This window comes from Cydia splendana, chromosome 13 (genome assembly GCF_910591565.1).
Source record: "Cydia splendana chromosome 13, ilCydSple1.2, whole genome shotgun sequence".
Lineage (NCBI taxonomy): Eukaryota > Metazoa > Arthropoda > Insecta > Lepidoptera > Tortricidae > Cydia > Cydia splendana.
The window spans coordinates 10587353-10609584 of NC_085972.1; the positions used below are offsets into that span (position 1 = coordinate 10587353).

Genomic DNA, 22232 nt, shown 5'->3' on the forward strand with positions numbered 1-22232 from the left:
CGCACAGTTATCTAAACACAGGGCCTACTTCATCTAGACAGTTCAACGAATCTATTGAATCAAAAAGATATAGGCATTATCTTGAATTTTACAGTTACACTATTCACCTTGGTCAACAAGGGTAGGATGCTGCTACTATGCATTTCAAATCTAGAATTTACAATAGACAAAGAACACGACTTTACTTTAAAATGCTTATTTTAAAATGGTATCAGCATTTGAAATAGACAAGGGGGTAAGTACTCACTAAAGCTATAAATAAGGGTAGACGGATCGAAGGGTCGGACCAATGCTGCAGTCTTAGGTTTGATTAGTCAGGATGCGGGAACACAGATTAAATAATACTACAAGCGATACGCCACTCTTAAGCAGGAACGGGATCATTCATTAATGGCGTCATTCATTAGGTACCATAATTCTACTTATTTATATTTCTATTGTCCTCGTATTCTACTAGTTTATCAGTTGGAAGTACAATAAATAGAGCAAATACATCAATGATGGCAGGTCGCGAATGACCGCGGTAATAATAATTCAGGAACGTAACTTATCCAGAGTGTCGTATCCTCTATAGAATTAAACAACCTGTGACAGGAGAGCGGAGAGAGTCGGCTAACGCTGATGAAAGTAGAAGGTACAGTCGAACGGAGCAGAAAGAAGGATGAGACAGCGGAGTAGGAGCAGGCGGTTAGTCATAATAGTATTACTTGCATGCACAACGTACACGGTTCAGTCTACGCAGGAACCAGATACCCACTTTAGCCATCTGGGCCTGAACACCTTTGGCTTGTAATCCTTTTACAGCTGCCTCCGCTGACGCGATTGTCTCAAAATCTACAAAACCGTAACCTGTGGAAACAAAAGTGAAATATTTCTATAGTAAATGGCCTGCGCGAAAACTTATCAACATTATTTTGACAGTGAATCATGCGTGGTTATCATAGGTATGTAAGGTATTAAATATATGAAATATGCAACCTATGATTATGTAACTAATAACATTAATTGCCTACTCGTAAGTAGCGGAATGAAAATGCAATTGTCAAATCGAGGTGAGAGTAAAACATCTTGTGCGTTGAACGTAATCTGTATCCATCTGTGCTTTGTGCATTATATAATAAAGATGATGAACTACAAATAAAATAACACGTATGTGAAATAAACATATCATAGTATGAGAACATTATAAACATGAATCAAATTGAAACTAGTGTTCGTGCATATATCGGAAAAAAGTCTCACCATAGATGGCTTAGGTTAATGAGGGTATATGGTATTCTAGAAAATAATATTATATTAAATAATTCAATCACGAATAGTTCTCTTGATGCACAATCTATTAATTTTAATATAGAAAGATATAATTTATATACATACGTGAAATAACTATGCACAGACTTTTACGATAGGTACGTACAATAATTTATAGACTATGATAGTGTTAGAAAAGACGTACGGAATGAATGTTGTTTACCTTTACATTTATTCGTATTTTTATCCAATATTGCTTTAGTCGAGATTATGTTACCATACCTGAAAAGAAAGTCAACATTTAGGGTTCGTTTAAGTAATAAGATTAATAATCAAAAAATCCCTCGTTGAAAAGAGATATTAATTATTGCAGAGGGGCGGATGCCGACGCTAATCCAGAATTAGTGAAGCTTTAAATTTTAAAATACGGCGTAGGCAAGCAATCCAACAGGACTGGTACTGGAATATTTCAATTTATTTACAAGATGTGTGTTCAGAACACATCTTATGTGACGTCATGGACGGCCGATTGCGTCCGAAATTCGAAGATCGGCAACGATCGGATGCGTATATAACGTCCGCCGACAGCAGCCAACGGCAATCTTCCAAAATACGTTAAACGACAAACTCTTATATACTTGTATTAATTTAATTTAATTTTACAAATATATCTTGTACACAAGTTAAAATAATAAGTCTTCATTGAAGATCCACTTAGGCATCCCTGCACCACTAGAAAGGAGCCTAGGCCTCAACAATGTGAATGACAAATTGTGAAATTACAGATGTAGTGCATAATTGTGTTCCATCGTATTTTCTCGGAATTCGTAATTGTCATGTTACTTCAGTCAATCTCAGTACTTTTTGTACCGAGACTGACTGAAATAGCAAGACACGTTCGTAGGTTTTCATGATAATACTATGGAAAATAATTATGCACTACATCCGTAACTCAAAAGGTATGTCATTTATTTCGTATTTTTGTAGACTTTCAGAACATTTACTTTTATAATAAATGGTGGCGACTATGAGCATGGTATATATGGTTGTTACCTAACCATTTTGTAATTCAAAATACAGAGTTTTCATCTTTCGCCGAGCCCGTGTTGAAGGACGATGATAACTATCAGTTATTAGTCACTAAATAACTTGCTTATGGTATCATGCTTACATCTGGCACATTTGGACTAGGTCCTTATCGGTGGTGTTCTGGCTGAGGCCGCGTATATACAGGTTGGTGCGGCTGAGCTGCTCGCCGGCGGCGCCGGTGGTGGAGGCCGACGAGGCCGGCGGCGGCGGCGCCGTGCTCAGGCTGGTGGAGCGCGTGCCGCCCGCCGAGCCCGTGTTGGAGGAGGACGAGGACGCCGTGTTGGCCGGCGACGCCGCCGTCGGCACCCGCGTGCCCGTCGCGCAGCCGCCGCCTATCGACGCACCCGTGTACTGGAACAAATAGATTATATGTCATTTTATGATGTCAAACTATAACTTTCATAAAGTCTTGGGGCTTTTCCCAAGGCATAAAACTGAAATACCTATACCTATGCCATACCTATACCTACTAAAGAAAAACCGGCCTTCCTGTGACTGAGGCCTAAGGTAGTGGAGGAGAGTGAAGAGACAGTGATTTTGATAGTGTTTATTTTTTTTTAAATTATGTTTTTCATACAAAATGTTTGCTGCTAATTAGACCAGTGTGGGATTTATACACAAATACCATTAATCGTTCCCTTTATCCCATAAACGAATGCCTAAAGTGTCCATTAGTGGAAAGCATAAATATAATCTGAAACTATACCCAGCATTAAAAACGCCCCCGTACATGATGATAAAGAGTTTATGACGTCATCATTGATATGTTATCATGTGTTAGCCTAACAACATAATCATAATGTAACTTTGCACATGGTAAAGTTTCGCTTTTGGATACTTCAAGTACCTACACCCAGCTGCAAAAGTATGGCCTCTTTATGAATGAATTTCTCGCTGTACATGTGACTCTTATTTTCAATGGCATAATTATTTCCGTGTAAATATCATAATCGCTTACATCATTTCCACTCCTCTGAAATATTTTCTGTAACAAGTTACCATGCCTGTTTCTTTCAAAACAAATACCTTCCACTGTTATTTCAGGCCTGTATCCTGGATATGTTTACTTAGGTACATGTTTTTCTACAAATCAACCCCTCTTTTCGATTCGATCCTTCGCCTATTACTGAAGTTTTCACTCATCATATTACTTCAACAACTTTTATCAAGCAGAGAGTCCTCTAAGTTCTGTAAAAGTCCACTTCAAGTTTCCTATGGAATTTTCTCTAGATAAACAAACTCATATATGTAGTCGGAACGACTATCCTTAACAGGAATTACTGTTAATAATGTCCTCATCTCGACTCGAGTCGCGGAACGATCCAGACGAGGCGATTTCATTGAAAATAACTGCTCTCTCCGAGACGTGTTAAGTCGTGGCCTATTAGTTATTCAGCCGCGGTAATGAATAGGGTGGAGTAATGAGCGAATGCCGATTCCGAGCACGCACCCTTAATCGACTCGCACGCTGTCGTGCGAGTTGTACGATCTAGACTTGGCCCGGCGTGGGTCAGTCAGATCATCAAACACCGTCTAACTGTATTGATGAAACAGCACTCAGCATCTTGATAAAAACACATACCCACGTAGCAAAGAAAAACGGTATTGCTGTGTTCTTGGGCGAATTTTTATGCCAATTTAATGGGGTTTAAGAACAAAGAAGAGAAAAAAAACTATACATATCACTAGAACAATTTTGTACACTTCGGTTCATGTTAGATTTAATGTCTGTCTTCCTAGGTAATTTGTTTTACAACTGACGGTTGTTAAATAAGTCAAAATATCGCGGTCAGCTCCTGCTAGCAATGTAATTATTTTAATTGGTTCTCCTGTTACAAGTCACATACCTATACAAATATGACATTATCCTGTGGTCCAGTTATGTAGATTAAATAAAGGGTGTCGCGTTTCTTTACCCAGGGTAAAATTATATTTTAATATGTATTATTAATACGCTTATTTTACCCGTGTGGTAGTTTTACATAAGTCGCACGTGCATATAAATTTCATTGGAATTATATTGTCTTTATTATCTGTTAACAAATTAACAAACTAGTTCCCTTCCCTGTATAATACAATTAAGACCGCTTAGTTGAGCATCGACACGTATTTAAACCATAAAGTCGTACGTTTATCTACCTGTGCCTTAATTAAACCCGTTATCAACTGATAGTAAGCTCAGGTAGCGGAGGAAATTCGCAACGTGTGCCTACGCGATAGCTGTGTTTTGGTACATGTGTGATGATGTTATTTACATTTAGTTAACATATTAAAGCCATAAATTGCGTGGCGTTGACGCGACGACTCGCTCCGCTTTAGGCGCAACGTTACGTTCGGTAACGACAAAACTTGTGAGCAAATTAAACTACAAGTTAATTACTGTAATTTGTGGAATGCCGTAAAATTTAACAGGTAGGTACTTAGTTGCATTCGTTTGGAATCATTTGAGTTTCCAGTTTATTCAGTTCAGTATTCTTTTTGTGTCAAGTAGCACTTCTTCTCTCTTTTTATTCCAAAGCTTGCTCTCGTCCGAATAGCTCAAAGTAAATATTAATAATAATTTCTTTAAGATAATAATATTCCCAAGAAAATGCTCTAAGAGACTTATTCTGACACTAGCTATTCATTCTGTTCTGTGAAGATGTTCGAAGAATCCACTAGAGAATTCTTACTAAGTCGATATTTACTTTTCTGTCTAGCATTTACTTCTAAGAACGTCTGCCTTAAGAGCGCTATTACATTTCGGCGTTGAGCGAGTTTAGGTATTTTACGCGCTGCGGCAGGCCGTGCGAGCTCAGTACGCCGATCCCTTCTACCACACTCGCACTACAATGATGGATTAAACATTCTTGATCCTTCGCGAAGCATATTGAAATCAACCATAACAACACTAACTGTACTTAACTTTTAAAGTTCTAAAACTGTTATTTGGTAAGTACGAAAATACTAAATGCAGTGCAAATGTAATAGGGGCTGTTCATAAATTACGTCATCTATTTTTGACGATTTTTGACCCCCCCCACCCCTCAAATAATCCAAAAATCAAGCTTCGGATGAATCTGTTTCCTCCTACGTCATGTTACCATCATCCGATGTCCAGACCCCCCCCACTCCTCCCATTTGAAACGACGTAATTTATGAATAGCCCCATACTCGTACTTATGATGATATTACTCGAAAGAAATTATAGGTACCTACTCGCTTATTTACATGTTTCGTCATTGCATTTGGTACCTATAGGTTGTAAAGTTTGTATCAACGAGGGTTTAAAAACGAACTGGTACTGAGGATCTGATGATGATTAAGGTGGTCACGGATACCAATCAACCATGTAGTAACATGATTAGGCTCGTTTGATTCGTCTCAACAAGATCTTTGACACTGAAGATACACAGGGTCTGATGATGGAGCTGGAAGGTGGCCACGGGTACCAGTCTATCATGTAACTAAACAACTTCGTGTTTGGGCTCGTTTGATTCGTCTCAACAAGATCTTTGAGACAAGACAGTACTCAGGGTCTGATGATGGAGCTGGAAGGTACCATTACCAATCAACCATGCAACTAAACCACTTCGTGTTTAGGCTCGTTTTATTCGTTTCAACAAGATCTTTGACACAAGATAGTACTCAGGGTCTGATGTTGGAGCCGGAAGGTGGTCACCGGTACCAATCAACCATGCAACTAAACCATTTCGTGTTTAGGCACGTTTTATTCATCTCAACAAGATCTTTGACACAAGGTAGTACTCAGGTTCTGATGATGGAGCGCGAAGGTGGCGACGGGTACCTGTCTATCATCATCAGCTCCATCATCAGACCCTGAGTAGTATCTTGTGTCAAACATCTTATTGCGACGAATCAAACGAGCCCAAACACGAAGTGGTTCAGTTACATGGTAGACTGGTACCCGTGGCCACAGTCCAGCTCCATCATCAGACCCTGAGTACTAACTTGTGTCAAAGATCTTGTTGCGACGAATCGAACGAAGCCAAACACGAAGTGGTTTAGTTGCATGGTTGATTGGTACCGGTCACCACCTTCCGGATCCATCATCAGACCCTCAGTACTACCTTGTGTCAAAGATCTTGTTGCGACAAATCAAACGAGCCCAAACACGAAGTGGTTCAGTTACATGGTAGACTGGTACCCGTGGCCACCTTCCAGCTCCATCATCAGATCCTGAGTACTATCTTGTGTCCAAGGTCTTGTTGAGACGAATCAAACTAGCCTAAACACGAAGTGGTTTAGTGGCATGGTTGATTGGTACCGGTGACCACCTGCCGGCTCCATCATCAGACCCTGAGTACTATCTTGTGTCAAAGATCTTGTTGAGACGAATCAAACGAGCCTAAACACGAAGTGGTTTAGTTGCATGGTTGATTGATACCGGTGACCACCTTCCGGCTTCATCATCAGACCCTGAGTATTATCTTGTGCCAAAGATCTTGTTGAGACGAATCAAACGAGCCCAAACACGAAGTGGTTTAGTTGCATGGTTGATTGGTACCGGTGACCACCTTCCGGCTCCATCATCAGACCCTGAGTACTATCTTAAGTCAAAGATCTTGTTGTGACGTATAAAACGAGCCTAAACACGAAGTGGTTTAGTTGCATTGTTGATTGGTACTGGTGACCACCTTCCGGCTCCATCATCAGACCCTGAGTACTATCTTAAGTCAAAGATCTTGTTGAGCCGAATCAAACGAGCCCAAACACGAAGTGGTTTAGTTGCATGGTTGATTGGTACCGGTGACCACCTTCCGGCTCCATCATCAGACCCTGAGTACTATCTTGAGTCAAATAAATACATATAGAATGTCAGGTCGTTTCAAATATTTTTAATCCTGTCCGGTAGTTTATTAAACTGTACCATTATAAATTATAATACTATAAAAACAGTGCTAGGATCAAAGTCTCTCGTTGCGGTTTACACGCACACAGTATAGCGTTTTACACGGCGCCCGCCGCACACAATGATAAAAAACCTCGTCGTCGCCGTTGAAAATGTGCGGAGCCGACCGACACACGTCCTACCTCTACAAGCTCTGCCGCGGCACTGAGCTGGCGCAGCGCGCGTCATCGGTAATATAGAGTAGTTTTCAAAAAATTGCCAAAAAATTATAGTAGAATTTCATAAACACTAATGTATACCAACAGTATAAGCAAACGTTGCAGATTGCTTGAGTATGAAAATGACTTGGATATTAAGTAGATTTTCGTAGGAATTGACACTTGTTTCGGAGAGAAAATCGAGTTCGTTTTACTTTGATTTTCTCTTTCTCAAAGGTATGTAGGAAAAATATAGTTTGATATGCCTAAAGTACAGGGTATTAGTAATACAAAATAGCCAGGTTTAGCAGAGTAAAATTCTCAACATTTCCAAATAAGAGCTCGCCATTCAGTGCTTCACGGGGTTTTTCGGAAACGACCATCAGAAAAAAAATCATTACTAATTTAATAAGTCCTTTTTCTAATATTTACAACGATATTTATAAAGATAAGAAGACGCTTTTACTGGAACAAGTACTCATTGTTTCTAATAATGAGCGCAAAGTCCTAAATTTTGTCGACTAGTATCATCAATTTTGCATTATTTCGACTTTTCTTGTAAGAGCGCTCTTAAGCTTGAAATATAAATAGGTTTAGTCGAAAGCAAGAAAATAGGATAACGGAAACGTTCCGTTCGTATTAAAAATCGATTTCAAAATTCCATGCAAGGCTGTTGCCATCTTCAAAATTGAACTTTTATGGATGAAATTGGAATAGGTACCTAATGAAGATTGTTACTGTGTCTATGTTCATTTATGTTTCTTTCTAACAAAAACCCGTTTCCCTCTAAAGTTACAAAACATTTATACGATTTTCCTAAGCTATTAGATTGAGAAGATATTCATGTAAGCGGCTCAACCTTGTTAGCAGAATGCGGTATTTTAGCGAATTCGCTTCGTAAACCGATTGGTATCCTGTGGAGTGGAGTCCGCAGGCAATTGTGCCAATTTGTGTAAACTGCCGCAATTTCGTGTTAACGTCGCTAATGCCGTGCCGCAGAAAGGACGCGCTGTTGACTGGGCAGAATAAACATAGCTGTGGATTTACAGAATTACCTACGAACATGTGGGTAAAAAATGGACCATGGACAAAATTACGTATAGTTTTAATTTATATATTAAATCGGAACCTAATTCAATTGGACACCTTGTTATCTACTTCTATAAATAAATACCTACCTATGTAATTAATAGTGTGGTAAAGTGATACTAGTTATTTAAAAAAAACATATATTTTTAAAGTCAGTGTTAGTTTTACATAACCTAACCCAAATGACATTAAAAATGCTGTCTACGTAATGAATCCATAATCAACTAAATACCATTTTGAAGAGACCAAGATACGCACTTTAAGCGCGAAAACCGAAAAACATTAAAACACGACAATGGACCTTTGAAAAATGTTTTAGCTATTTTAACATGATTGCAACAAGCATTTTTATTATAATTGCATTGTCCTTTCAAACTTTTCATAGCCAGTTAACCTGAGCTTTATTAGAGAATATCCGTATTCCGTCGCTAGTAATATTAAAAGCACGTAGAGCGCCATAAAAACGAATCCTTCCTTTTACTTTGTTGCCCAGATGACATTGTAAAATGTAATTGACGCACTCGGGCCGCGAAGCCTCTCGTTATAACAAGTATGAAGTGGCTGTAAAAGTGTGAAATGTGTGATTATTGCCTTTAAGCTCTACAGGGGACGGGTTCACATTATGTCGGTCACCTGACCAATTGACTCTATTAACTTTATTGTACTTTAAATTACTGAGTACGCCTGAATTTGGAACACAACTAACTACAGTAGTTCCAGTAACTGGAACGTGAAGCACGTCATATAGGTCAACGGGTATATCCGACAGACCCGTGTACATATTTAATTAACTTTATTGCATTCGTACCCCAATTTTCAATTAGCGGATTTAATGCCAATTGGTATTCTCAACCACTTCTACCAGTCAACCTCTCTATGGCCAAGCAGTGACACGAATGGTGCAAATGGACGGCATACAAGACATAAAGAGGTATACCTAGTTATTTATAGTGTTCTGTATAACTAAGTATTTATAAACTCGGAAAAATCGGAACACTTATTAGGGGTTCGCGATCACCACAATAGTATCTCTGTTCGTCTTTATAAAATATTCAACACTTACTTCAATTGTAAGAGATCTGCAAACAGTAACACAAAGTTCTTGTTTTGTAGCCTACTTAAATCCACGAATTAACGCCCATGGCGTTTAAAATCGTACGCACCGACATGCCATGAATTGAACCGTTTATTATCGACCTGCAACCGGCAATAACACAAAGTAGCCGGCTGTGAAGTACGTGTCCGTTTAAATGGAATACTCTCCGTCCTTGGTCCCATAATTAAATACGACAGACGGCCGCGGCCCCGCGGGGCCAGTGTCGGATTTAAGTTTTGTTACGCGGAGAATTACCACTCGGTTTGGTTAACGGAAACTCCGCAGTGTAACCGAGATTTATCGTCAGATAGTTCCGAGTAGGGTAGCCATAGGTACACAAGCTTGGAAAGTCCTGACAAAATTTTGTGTTTAAGAAGAAAATCTGTACCATTTTTAGTTTCCTTCTCAAACCATGTTCTTAAGCCCTCGTTGTCGTTCAATTTGGTGGCAATATGAATCACATAAGTGTCTGTCCGTCTGCCACCGGCAGTTTGATATTTTCTCGTGGGATTAGTTACAGGTTCAAATGATCAGGTAATCTCGCGATACGGCGTTTTTTATAGAAAACCAAGTTTAAATCTCAGCTATATGTCAACAAAAGCTAGAAAGTAAAAAATATATTTTAAAAACCATCCCAAAAAGTTCCTACGTTTATTTGATAATCATCCCATAGATGTATAGTAGGTATACGTGCCTACCTACAAGCTACAGTAAAACAGCATTTCGCCCCTCGCGTAAAATTGCGAAAATACTAAGAAAACCTAAACGCCTGGTCAGCCTGGTTACTCCGAGAGTTACCTACTTCGTTTACGATCTTTCGACCCATTCCTTTTAAGAGGTGGTTCGCACTTTGTCGTAACACATTTTGTTGCCTGCATCATTCCGGACACGGAACTGTCAATCCGATGAGACATTGTTTCCGAAATGATTGTGTTTGCATTGCAGACAGTGGCATTTGTGCGGAGTAATAACAGAGGACCACGTGTGCCGTGGCGCAGACATTTGTGTTATTTGCAAGTAAAATGGGGGTCCCAATCAGTCTGGCTTAGTTCGACAGGTGTCGGGGGCGGGAGCGAGCTTCTTGACGACTAATCATCACGTCGCAAACACGCTCAAACTTTTGACAAAGAACCTATATTTTGCATACTTAGTACGCTCCGCGTTGTATGTTCGCGGGTAATTTAAATTCTGACGTTTTTCTCCCTCGTCCCTGTGGGTTTGGGCATAAATATTATGCGGCGACATTTTTACGGTGGTTTTTAATTTGTTTAACATAAAATCACTGAAGGTTGGTTTAACATTTCTAAGAAAACAGTTGTGTAGGTACCTACCTAAAATTGCTAATTTGAGTGAAATACATATAATATTTAGGTACTTATAATAATTAAGTTTTGGTAATATTGATGATACTCGTATAACTATGGTAGGAAAGCCCTTAACAAAACTAAGCGAAAGTCTTTAGATGGGGGCAGCACACGACTAGTCGTGGTGGAGATCCCTCGTCCAGTTAAATTATGATAATTTTATAAATGTCCCTTAACCAAATAGTTAATTGGTTGAAATTGTATACTTTCATGCGATTAACCATTTTCATACAATTTGTACATACAAGTTGGATTAACAGAAATATCTTCGGGAAGGCACTCGAGATAAATGGATTTTTATTTGTATCGAGGAGGTACGGTTGCAAAGGGAAATGCAAACATCGCACCGGGCGAGTCCACTTGACAAAAAATATAAAATGGAAATTCTGAAAGGTCGCTACCGCTAGAAATAGACGTCAAAGCGATTCGGTGAATTATTTGAATACTGCTTGTTTCGTACCGTCAACGGCACAGGTGATGCCTAATTTAAATGTTAAGAGAACGTTTGTGTTCATCGTGAATTTAATAACTTGATATTTACTTTTAAATAATGATACTGAACTTGATTGCTTTCCTTGCTCACAAACGGAATTTTAATAATGTTGTACAGGGAAATAAGGCAATTTAAGCAGATTGGGATATCTATATTTAGATACGAGATTTAATATCGTCAACAAGCGGATACACAAACGGTCATTGTGTCATCTATACGATAACATGAATACCTACTTACATATTTAAAATTGACGATTCGCCGATGACATTTTCGTCATGTCACCAAAACCAAAATGAAAAAAAAAAAAAAAACAACGAGTTGCACTCCGGGAGTGCCGGCAGAAGTGAAAACTCAATGAATGTCTGCAGTACTATGTATAATTGAAGTTAACGCCATCTAGCATTATTTCGTCGCATTACTTGAAACCCCTAAGCACATTACTGTGAGTACTAGAGTTATATGTATTAGTAACTACCAGTTTGAGGGAAACTCATTAGATGGCATTTAAATAAAAAAAAAACTCAATGACTTTGTAACAGTGTCCGTCACACGTCACGTCACGTCTTACATCTTACCAAAGAGAATAGATAGTATAGAGGGGTCCCGTCATAGTAAATTTTGTAGTCACAGTAAATTTACTGCCATCTATCGACACACGACTAAAACTCAAAATGAAAACGTATAAAATTATCAAAAAAATGTATATATATGGATAAATGATTTTATTATTTTTATATAATTTTGACCCATGTTCATTCACTGATATCTATGTGTTAAAATTGTTAAATATGAAACGGTGTCGGCACGCCATCTAGCCGACCATAGGCCAAAGGTGTGTACGCCATATAGATGGGGGCTCGGATAGCCGAGAATGACTTTTTCTTGATTTCCGAGGCACGTTTTTTCCTTAGACTTTATTCATCTTATACGAAGTTACATATATCGCGAGTTTCGGCTCGATTCGGAAAATGAATTAGATTTCTACTAGACTTCCACAAGTTACGATACGGATAATTTAAAGATATTTGTAAGATAGATATGTCAAATTTGACGTTTCCGCGATTCTGGAGGGCCCCTTGAACGATTTAGACAAGTTATGACTTATATATCCAAGTCACATCTAGTCGATATCTAATGTAGATCTAGTTGAGCTCTAAATCGTCCCAAGATCTTGTGATTATCTCGACATCCGAATAGGCCTGTTTAATTTTTTTTCCCCATCACAAAAAGTGCTCAGCGCCGCTAAAGAAGTTTTCACTTCAAAAACGTCATCCGTGAGGACCGTGAGCGACAATTAAGATTACGATTTTTACTACATACGAGGGGCGTTCAATATATAATGAGAATGAGATGCAAACTCTTTAAATATTAGGAAAGTAAATACTGGCCGGTAAAGCTAATCTACCTAGCTGATTGACATGAAAAAAAAAAAAAACTGTTTTTTGTTTAAAAAAAAATACAGCGATTTCTTTGCGATGCTATTGAGTATGTTAGCGAAAATGGAAAAAAATTAACTGCGCGCCGTTATCAAATACTTGTGTTTGAAAATTTTTTCTACGGACCAAGTCAATTTAGATTTACGGGACACTTTAAGGTCTAATGCTCCTCCGTATTCGACAGTCGCACGCTGGTGCGCCGAATTTAGACGTGGAAGAACATCGACCATGGATGACCCCCGCTCCGGACGCCCTACTACAGCAGTAACTGAAGAAATTGTGAAAAAAGTCGAAAACTTAGTTTTGGCGGATCGTCGTGTCACGGTTCGTTTTATTGCTGAAAATGTAAAGATTTCAACGGGCAGCGTGCATAATGTTTTACATGAACGCTTGGGTATGAAAAAGGTATCAGCGCGTTGGGTACCCAGAATGCTTACTGACGCGCAAAAACAAACTATAGTCGAGATTTGTCAAGAAGCTTTGGACCTGATACAGCAAGACCGGGAACTTTTTTTGGCGCGATTTATAACAATGGACGAAACATGGCTCCATCATTACGACCCTGAAACGAAACTGCAGTCTATGACATGGAAAAGGCCATCATCTCCAACTCCGAAGAAATACAAGGTCGGTAAGGTCATGGGCTCTGTTTAATGGGATGGTAAAGGGGTCGTAATGATTGAGTATCTCATGCATGGAGCCACTATTACGGGCACTTTATATGCCAAACAAATAGCAACATTGCGCAATGAGATCCGTGAAAAACGGCGAGGTAAACTCTCGAAAATTGTGTTGTTCCATCAGGACAATGCACTGGCACACAAGTCCGCCGTTGCAATGGCTGCAATACGTGATGCTGGGTTCGATATCCTTAAGCATCCTCCGTATTCACCGCCCCTAGTGATTTCTACCTATTTCCGAGATTGAAGGAATACCTAAGAGGCAAGTAATTTGATGACGACGACGCGGTAGTCGCTGCAGTACAAGATTTTTTAAGTACTCAAGATGAAACCATTTTTAGAAATGGAATTTTAAATTTAGATAAAAGATATACTAAGTGTATTATGCTAAAAGGTGACTATGTCGAAAAATAAAATAACATTTAATAAAAGTTGTATATAACATACTCATTCTCACTTTTTATTGAACGCCCCTCGTACATCTAATCCACAATCGTATCCATTTTCATTTCCGCCTCGTAAAAAAGCCTACTAATTTTCAGTAGGTACATGCTCGTTGTATCTACGTTATTACCGCACACATACGTATATTGATGACGTCACGCGCCCCCGCCCCCGCGGCGCAACAGTTGGTCGCGGCTCGATAGCGCAGCGCGTGCGTGAACGCTACGTCACATGGTACCACCACGCTGCCCGCTTAATTCCCACTTTTTGAATCGTTTTGTATTATGGTACTTCTGACGTCATTAACAGTAACTTTGGGTTATCTAGTCGACGTAGTGACGTAAGCTGTAACTTTTGAAGAACATGAACCAATGAAAAGCCAGCCCCGAAATGATGTCAGTCACAATATTGGGTAGCTGTATAATCCAACCCGTTCGCTAACAATAAGGTATGTTTATTATGTTATTACCCATACTAATATCATGCACGATAATTGTGCACGTCGTCGAAAGGGTAGAATTTCAAACGTACCTATTGAAAATCAATTCATACCGCTGCAAAAGTGCAAAACTATGCGCAAACTGTAAAAAAAACGGGCACGCGTTAGACCAACAGCTGCGCGCGGGTGAAACATTTCGAATTTAATTAACTATAGACAGTTTGCAGATGAAATTCCGGTTTTAGGGAACCACTTTGTAATAACATTCATTCAAAATCCATCTGCTATTCACGCTAAAGCTCACGGAATGAAACATAAATCCATTCAATCTATTAAAATTGAGCCTTCGATCATAAATACCCTAGATACAACATCTCCTACAAATTCACGCCGAAAAAGTGTCCGACTCGCTTAGCTATAAGTATGCACGTATAGTAGACAAATTAAAAATGTATAATGTACTAAGACCATATTTATAAAAATTAAATACAACTTTATTCCCCACACAAAAGGTTTTATTTGTAATGCACGCGTTAGGCGGTTGTGACATTACAAAATGCGATAATCACGCAAGTCGTAAAATTTAACGACCGTCGGCCGTAGGTGTACGAATGTACACCTTAAGTCAATCAGAATTAAGTATAATTCAGTTTACGCTGCGTGGGGATTGTAGCTTCGCGTCTTGTAGGAACAGAGTAAGTGGAGTCGTGTTAAACAAAAAATTTTTCATGTACGTATTGTACAGTTTATAAAATTAGTGTGACGCAATTGTGCAACTATTTTTAGGGTTCAGTACCTCAAACCCAAAAACGGAATCTTTATAGGATTACTCGTTTGTCTGTCTGTCATAGACAATTTGCTCCGAAAGTACCGGACCGATTGAATTGAAATTTGGTAAACATATGTAAGTCATCGATCCAAAGACGGGTGTGTAACGTAAATAAGTAAATAAATTCTAAATATTGCGGTCATTTTGGAGGGAAGGGTGGGGGGGGGGGTAAACTTAAAAAAAAAAACTTGCAAACTATATCGTGTGACATATCAAATGAAAGGGCGGGTTGTGAGAATCTCAAATATATATTTTCTATAAATTTAAAATAAATAGTTTTTGTAGTAATTTAAGAAAATAAATGAAAATTGTCAATTTTAGGTCCAGTAGTTTCGGAGTAAGGGGGCCCCGGAGTTGAGAGAAAAATAAAACAAAGAACTTATTATTTAAACATATATTTTATGTACCCTGAAACAAATTTAATTTATTGTACAATTGTCGTTTCGAAGTAAATTTTTTTTGAATATTTTCTTTTTTACATATATAATGCAGACGCACATCCACATATTTCTGAACTGCTGCTTTTGTCAGTTCATAAATATGGTGAAATTGATCACTTGTATGAGCATCTGTATTTTTAAATAGCGTCATGTGCATTAGACTTCGCAGTATTTGCATTGTTAAAAATTGACCATTATACCGCCTCAACAGTGTACTTCCACCACTTATTTTAATATAGTGCCTGATGATCTTTTCAGATTCATTGCAAATTAGGTATAAATCATTAGACGCATAACACAAACCGCCAACATCCTTTATATCCACCAATTTGTGAAACCACTCTTTTTTGGTGGCAAGTAGGTGATTTTTGCAATCATCGCACTTAATTTTTTTTAGTAAATGGTACACAACAAACCCTGAAATGTACCCCACTATTTGGCGAGTGACATCATTCTCTTCACCTCCTAATAATTCAGAGAGATGATTGCAGTTATTGTCGTAGTTGTTCTCAATAGTTTCTTGGTTTCTACGATTGTCTAAAAATGTTTTTGAAATGTCTTCTTCATCTTCATCCTCATGCCGTAATCCAACAGCGGAATTGTTTATGTTTGCAGTTGACTCACCGCTTAAAATGGGAATGTTTTCTAATGGCAAGCAATTGCCACTGAATTTGGTGCTCAGTTCTAAATGAGCCAACAACTTTTTATACGCCGATTTAAACTGCCTCGTGTTGGGATTGTTATTATGGCCGCCTAGGCTTCTGATTTTCCCAAAAAACAGCTCGACATGATCTTGACTAAATTTATATGTAGTCAAAAAGGTCATTTTTTTTGTCTCAATCAGAGTCGAATACAGATACTGTACGCTGTTTATGCACGTGAGCAATCCTATAACGCCTGTATTTGCCCTGCATTTGTATAAAGGTACCTTTTTGCTCTCGTACACGACTCGCTTCTCTTTATTAACTGTTGTCGTTTTTTTGTACATTACTTTCGTCGTTAAAGAAAGCAAGTACATTTTCGCGTCTGCGCACAGTTTGAGGACTTTCTCTGAATTTTTTGCATTGAGCGGCGTACTATAACCAAAGTCAGCCATATTCCTGGAATTCAAGACATCGAAAAGATCATTGATCATTTTAATAAACTTGACTGTGGCATCAGAATTCGCAAATTGGTCAATGTTTAGTTCCTTGTCACAAAATTCAATTGCTTTCGCGACGCTGTTGCTCAATAATTGTGTAGCTAGCTTAACCTTCATTACCTCATTTCGGAAGTGTATATGCCTGAGCGTCAGTTTGTTGGCTAAGTGCAAACTGTTCTCTTCCTGGAGGTTATGTAAAGCCAAAATTAATTCCCACTTTATTTCCTTATCATCAGCGTCGTAAATGCATTTTTGTGCCTCCAGTAAATTCCTCATCAGTTTTACCATATGGCAAGCGTCTAAAAACACTGCGATTTCGTTGCCTCCACATGGGTGAGGGAAAGTTGTTTTCAAATTTTCTTGATTTTCTAGATTACAACCGAGTGCTTTCATGCAATTGATATTTGTCTTACAGCCGTCAAATGTCAAAGACATAATTTTGACCCCTACATCATGGCATTTCTGAAGTGTTAGCCGGATCATGTTGGACTTCATTTCCCCAGTTAAACTGTGAATGAAAAAATAAGCAACTGGTAGCGTCCAAGACTGGTTTAAAGACACTACAACAAAAACATAGGCTTGAGTTGCTTTTACATCCGAATCATCGTTACCAATACCCATATCCACTAGGCCTTCGAATTTTCGTCCGGTCCAGGTTTTTTGCTGTCTAATAGACATCTCATCAACCACTAACCCGCATAAGAGTGGTTCAGGAAATGTTTTTGCCTTATCAGCCAGTCTTGAAAAAGCCTCTTCTGTAAAACCAGGTTGTGCATTAACATTTTGATACCACCTGAATAATGTATTGGGGTGTGGCAGATTTCGAGCAAATATATCTCGTAAATATTTGTACGCCGCTGGTGAGTAAAAATGCAGTGTTAATGCAAATTTTCGAAAATCCGGGGGATACTTGGCCAACGAAATGTTTTTTTTTGCAGTTAATATGTCTATCACTTTTGCATTAGACTCGTTAATTTTTTTTGTTAGATCTGTACTTAAACTTTCATCTACGAGCCGTTTACTTTTTAAATCTGACACGATTTCTTTCAAATTCAAATTCCTTTTCCTAAGTCTCGTGTTCTTCTTTTTCAAGTTTTGAATTTGTTTATTTTTTAAATCAATGGTTTTTTGACATATTCTAAGGTTCTTTTTGTAATATGATGTCTTGGGAGTATCCAAAACTGAGGTTAATCCTGATGATGTTGGTGATGGTGTACATTGACGGATTAAATTTAGTTTAATGTCATGTTCATTTCCTGGTAGAGATTGTGCGTTTTTCCTTGTAGTTGCCATTTTCTGCAATAATAACGTAGGTTGTTATTAATAATAATTTTATTTGCGTGCGGACCATCGACGACACATCTAACTGACCATTCGTAAACTAAAGCCAACCATACTTCAACGAGATAAGGTTGCTGGTAAGTAAGGTAAGTGTGCTGCTGTTTATATCATAATTATACCTCAATATTTTAGTAGCACGACCGAAGTTTGGTTAGTGTTAGACAAAAAATAACATCGACATCGACTGTTATCGATACGTCCACCCACTTCAACGTCATAAAGGAATACATAATTTTCACAATGTCCTACAACTAATCGGTGTAATCAGAAGGTGACAAAATAGTAACACGCGTTTCGTTTCATTCCTCTATTTAATATCAACGTTCAAATCCAATCAAATCTTTCATTGTCCTAATTAATTTGCATTGTTAATTCTTTCGCATTGCACATTATAATAACATGATGTGTATTCCTCTATGACAGGACCTATCGAAAACAGTCGATGTCGATGACATTTTTTTGTCCAACACTAACCAAACTTCGTTTGTGCTAGAAAAATATCGAGGTATAGTCATAATTTATATATATCTTTGTTATAAATGATATATTTTACTAATGAATTTAATTTAGCTACCTCTGTTTTTGGCTGCAGTACCAACAATATCTCTCTATCAGCGCTCTTATCTAGTTCGTTTGTCAGTGAACTTGGTATTGTAACCTGAAAATAAACGCCAATACTGGTTTAAACGCCTGTGTTTTTTTATACATAATGTAACAAATGATAGTGAACTACGACTTCTGTCATTAACAATGGCTTGATTGCAAGGGTAAACTTCAATTCAATACTTACCTCCGAATTGAATTGTGGTTGTAACGACGTGTCAGTAACGCTGGTTGAACTTGGTTCATTCTGAGGTGAACTATGTATCGTGGCTGTGGACGGTACATCCATTTGAGATGGCGTCATTGATACATCCGTCTGGAAAAGATTTGTAATGATTATGTTTTTTTGCTGACTAGATCACTACTGAACTAGAACAATACTGGTTTAAACGCCTGTGTTTTTTTATACATAAGGTAACAAATGATAGTAAACTACGACTTCTGTCATTAACAATGGCTTGGTTACAAGGGTAAACTTCAATTCAATACTTACCTCCGAATTGAATTGTGGTTGTAACGACGTGTCAGTAACGCTGGTTGAACTTGGTTCATTCTGAGGTGAACTATGTATCGTGGCTGTGGACGGTACATCCATTTGAGATGGCGTCATTGATACATCCGTCTAGAAAAGATTTGTAATGATTATGTTTTTTTGCTGACTAGATGACAATATTTTTCGGATTTTGTGATTTGAATTGGATGAAACTTACTTCAACACGTGGAAGGATCCCTTTTTTTATTTTCCGATAGGCTTTTTTTGTATAGTACATATCACTTTCTGCAAAATGGCATGAACATACCACGCTAGAATCATTTGGCTTGAAAAATTCTTCGCCCCTTTCATTAGCTATTTTTTTCCGCCACTTTTCTCTTTCGATTTCATTTTTGGGGAATCTGGAATTATATTTACAATTAAAATATTAAATGGCAATTACATTATTTTGTTCACCTAATGCGGTCGCCGAACTTGTTAAAACTACTTCGGCCAACGATCGTTGTTTTCACAAAACCTGTTCGCCTACAGCAGCCTATCTATTGCCACCTTTTGTCTCCATCATCAGATCAGCTAAATGTTATCATCATATTACATTGTCACCGGACTTATACATGTTTACAAAATTTAAGCTCAATCGGTTGAGGATAACTGACACATAACATACATACATTGCAAGTTAATACAAAGCGTGTAAAAAACAATGTTTGAGAAATATCAGCAGAAGTTCAGTAGGTACAGTAGTTATCGGTCATATTTAATTATTATTTTCGCTTTGGTTTGAGTATTTATATAGTAGTTAAAAACATTTTATTAATTTTAATTCCATAGAAACATACCAACATACCGCCAAAGATGTAGGCTACAAAAGTACCTTAAAAAAAACTAAACAGGCGGCTCCATATATTCAGTATTTACCTCTGTTCTACTTTATGAATTTTTCGTCTCTTTTAACACGTAAATAGCAACACGCGCGGGAAAGGGACAATCGCGTAAGCGATTTATTTAAACTATTTTAGAAAGATAATGTTTTTACTTAGTTAGAAGTTAAATTTAGCCACAAATTCATTACATTATGAAACCTTGAATTAATACTTACCGAAAATACGAAACCCCATCCTTTTTCAAGCTATTTGAAGTATTATTTTTGCACTTTTTCACGGAGCACTTCGGCATGTTGATCTGACGGTGACCGGCGCGCGACTGCGAGCGCAATTGTGCTAAAACGCGTTTTTAGCACAATTGATTCAAACCGCTGTTGAGGCGTTGTTGGTGTATCTAGGGTATTTATGATCGAAGAATTGAGCGCTCCATTTGTTTTATCGTCATTTCAATCAGCGGATTCATCTGCAGTTACTATGTCTGTTTCGATGTATAATATACAAATATTTAGGTTCAATATTTGCAAAACTAGATAGGGCTTACCTTTATTAATGTTCACTATTGTAATGCATACATCTCAATACTTATTGTATTGTGAAGAAACCAGAGTCGCAAACTGCACAACTTTTTTAGGTGTTGCTTTTTGATCGCAAATGCTGTGGAATTGCAGCCGAATTGCCAAATATGTCACATGCCCACTTCAACGTTGTCGTTTAATGCATGATGAATAGTAAAACCATTTGATTTATCACAACCAGTAGGCGTATTATGGATGACTTATCCACGTGATAAAATAACCGTCACATTTAAACACAGGGTAGAAAGTGACGGGCACAATTTTATCACGGTGTCACGTAGACAAGAACGACCATAATATCCGTACAGTTCTCAAAAAAAATATTACAATGTCATGATATGCCAAAAAAAGTCGATTACTTCTCCTGTTCCTCTACCGATACGTTATGCATACTTACAGGCCTATTCGGATTTCGAGATAATCACAATATCTTGAGACGATTTAATAGAGATCAAGTAGATCTACATTAGATATCGACAAGATGTGGCTTGGATATCTAAGTCATAACTTGTCGAAATCGTTCAAGAGGACCTCCAGAATCGCGGAAACGTCAAATTTGACATATCTATCTTACAAATATCTTTAAATTATCCGTATCGTAACTTGTTGAAGTCTAGTAGAAATCTAATTCATTTTCCGAATCGAGCCGTTATACTTAGTATTGACAATCTCTGTTTGACCTTAGCACGAAAATGCAGGCGTATAATATCGCTTTGGCAGCACAAATAGGAAATCCCATTCAAACATTAACAGAATTAACAGATATAATTGGATTGATACGAAATAATGGGAGGAGAATTCGGGAGCTCGCTTCTAATGGAATAGCAGAAATAATTAACTTAAGTCCGCACCTATCGCTCTATTTCTTATTGCGCAATGTTAATTGATGCTTTGGACCTATTGTTAAACTTTGCGAGAGCGAATAAGGCCTCCGTAATTATATTAAATCATAGCCCCCTAGGCGAGATGATACAGAAGGTTTGAAAATATAACTCAGGGTAAAAACTTGTTTTTAATTCATTAACATTTGATTTTAAACATAATTTGTGAGCAACAAAGTTTATATTTGGTCAGAGGTCGTTAATCTACGAAAGTGTTTAAAAGAGATTAATAGGGGTCATCAATTTATCGTTCGCAGCGTATTTAGAAGAAGGAAAAACATCGGTATTTAAGGGCGACAAAACAAATTGTCAGCGACAAAATAATACGGGCACCCTCTGTTTTCGCCTCGTAAAATGGAGGTTCCACTCGAACACGGCTTTGGGTCAAGCATTTCCAAAAAAAATCGTTTACCAGTGCACAGGCGTATTTAAATATCGGTAGCGGCCCGGCCCGCGTCACTCCCGGATTAACATAATTCAACAAAAAAAACACCCACCCTTACAGCAAAAAAAAACAAAAACCGTTTTTTATCCGTGTGTGATGGACCCGAATCGTGGGCCACAATATTGGGCAAGTTTTGTGAGCGAAATTACATAAGAATTCTTATGGGA

General features: G+C 38.0%; 1 protein-coding gene across 5 annotated transcripts in view; it reads right to left on the reverse strand.

Annotated features, from left to right (window-relative positions):
* The window catches only part of LOC134796034 (protein alan shepard), a 216517-nt gene that overhangs the window by 8461 nt on the left and 185824 nt on the right, over positions 1-22232 (reverse strand). For 4 of the 5 annotated variants that reach the window (XM_063767953.1, XM_063767956.1, XM_063767954.1 and 1 more), the window contains exons 3-5: positions 2423-2691; positions 1475-1533; positions 725-849 (exon numbers count right to left, since the gene is read on the reverse strand). In XM_063767953.1, coding sequence (XP_063624023.1) covers positions 725-849; positions 1475-1533; positions 2423-2691 — 453 coding nt within the window. The remainder of the gene's footprint in view (positions 1-724; positions 850-1474; positions 1534-2422; positions 2692-22232) is intronic. The other variant, XM_063767955.1, reaches the window with a different exon arrangement.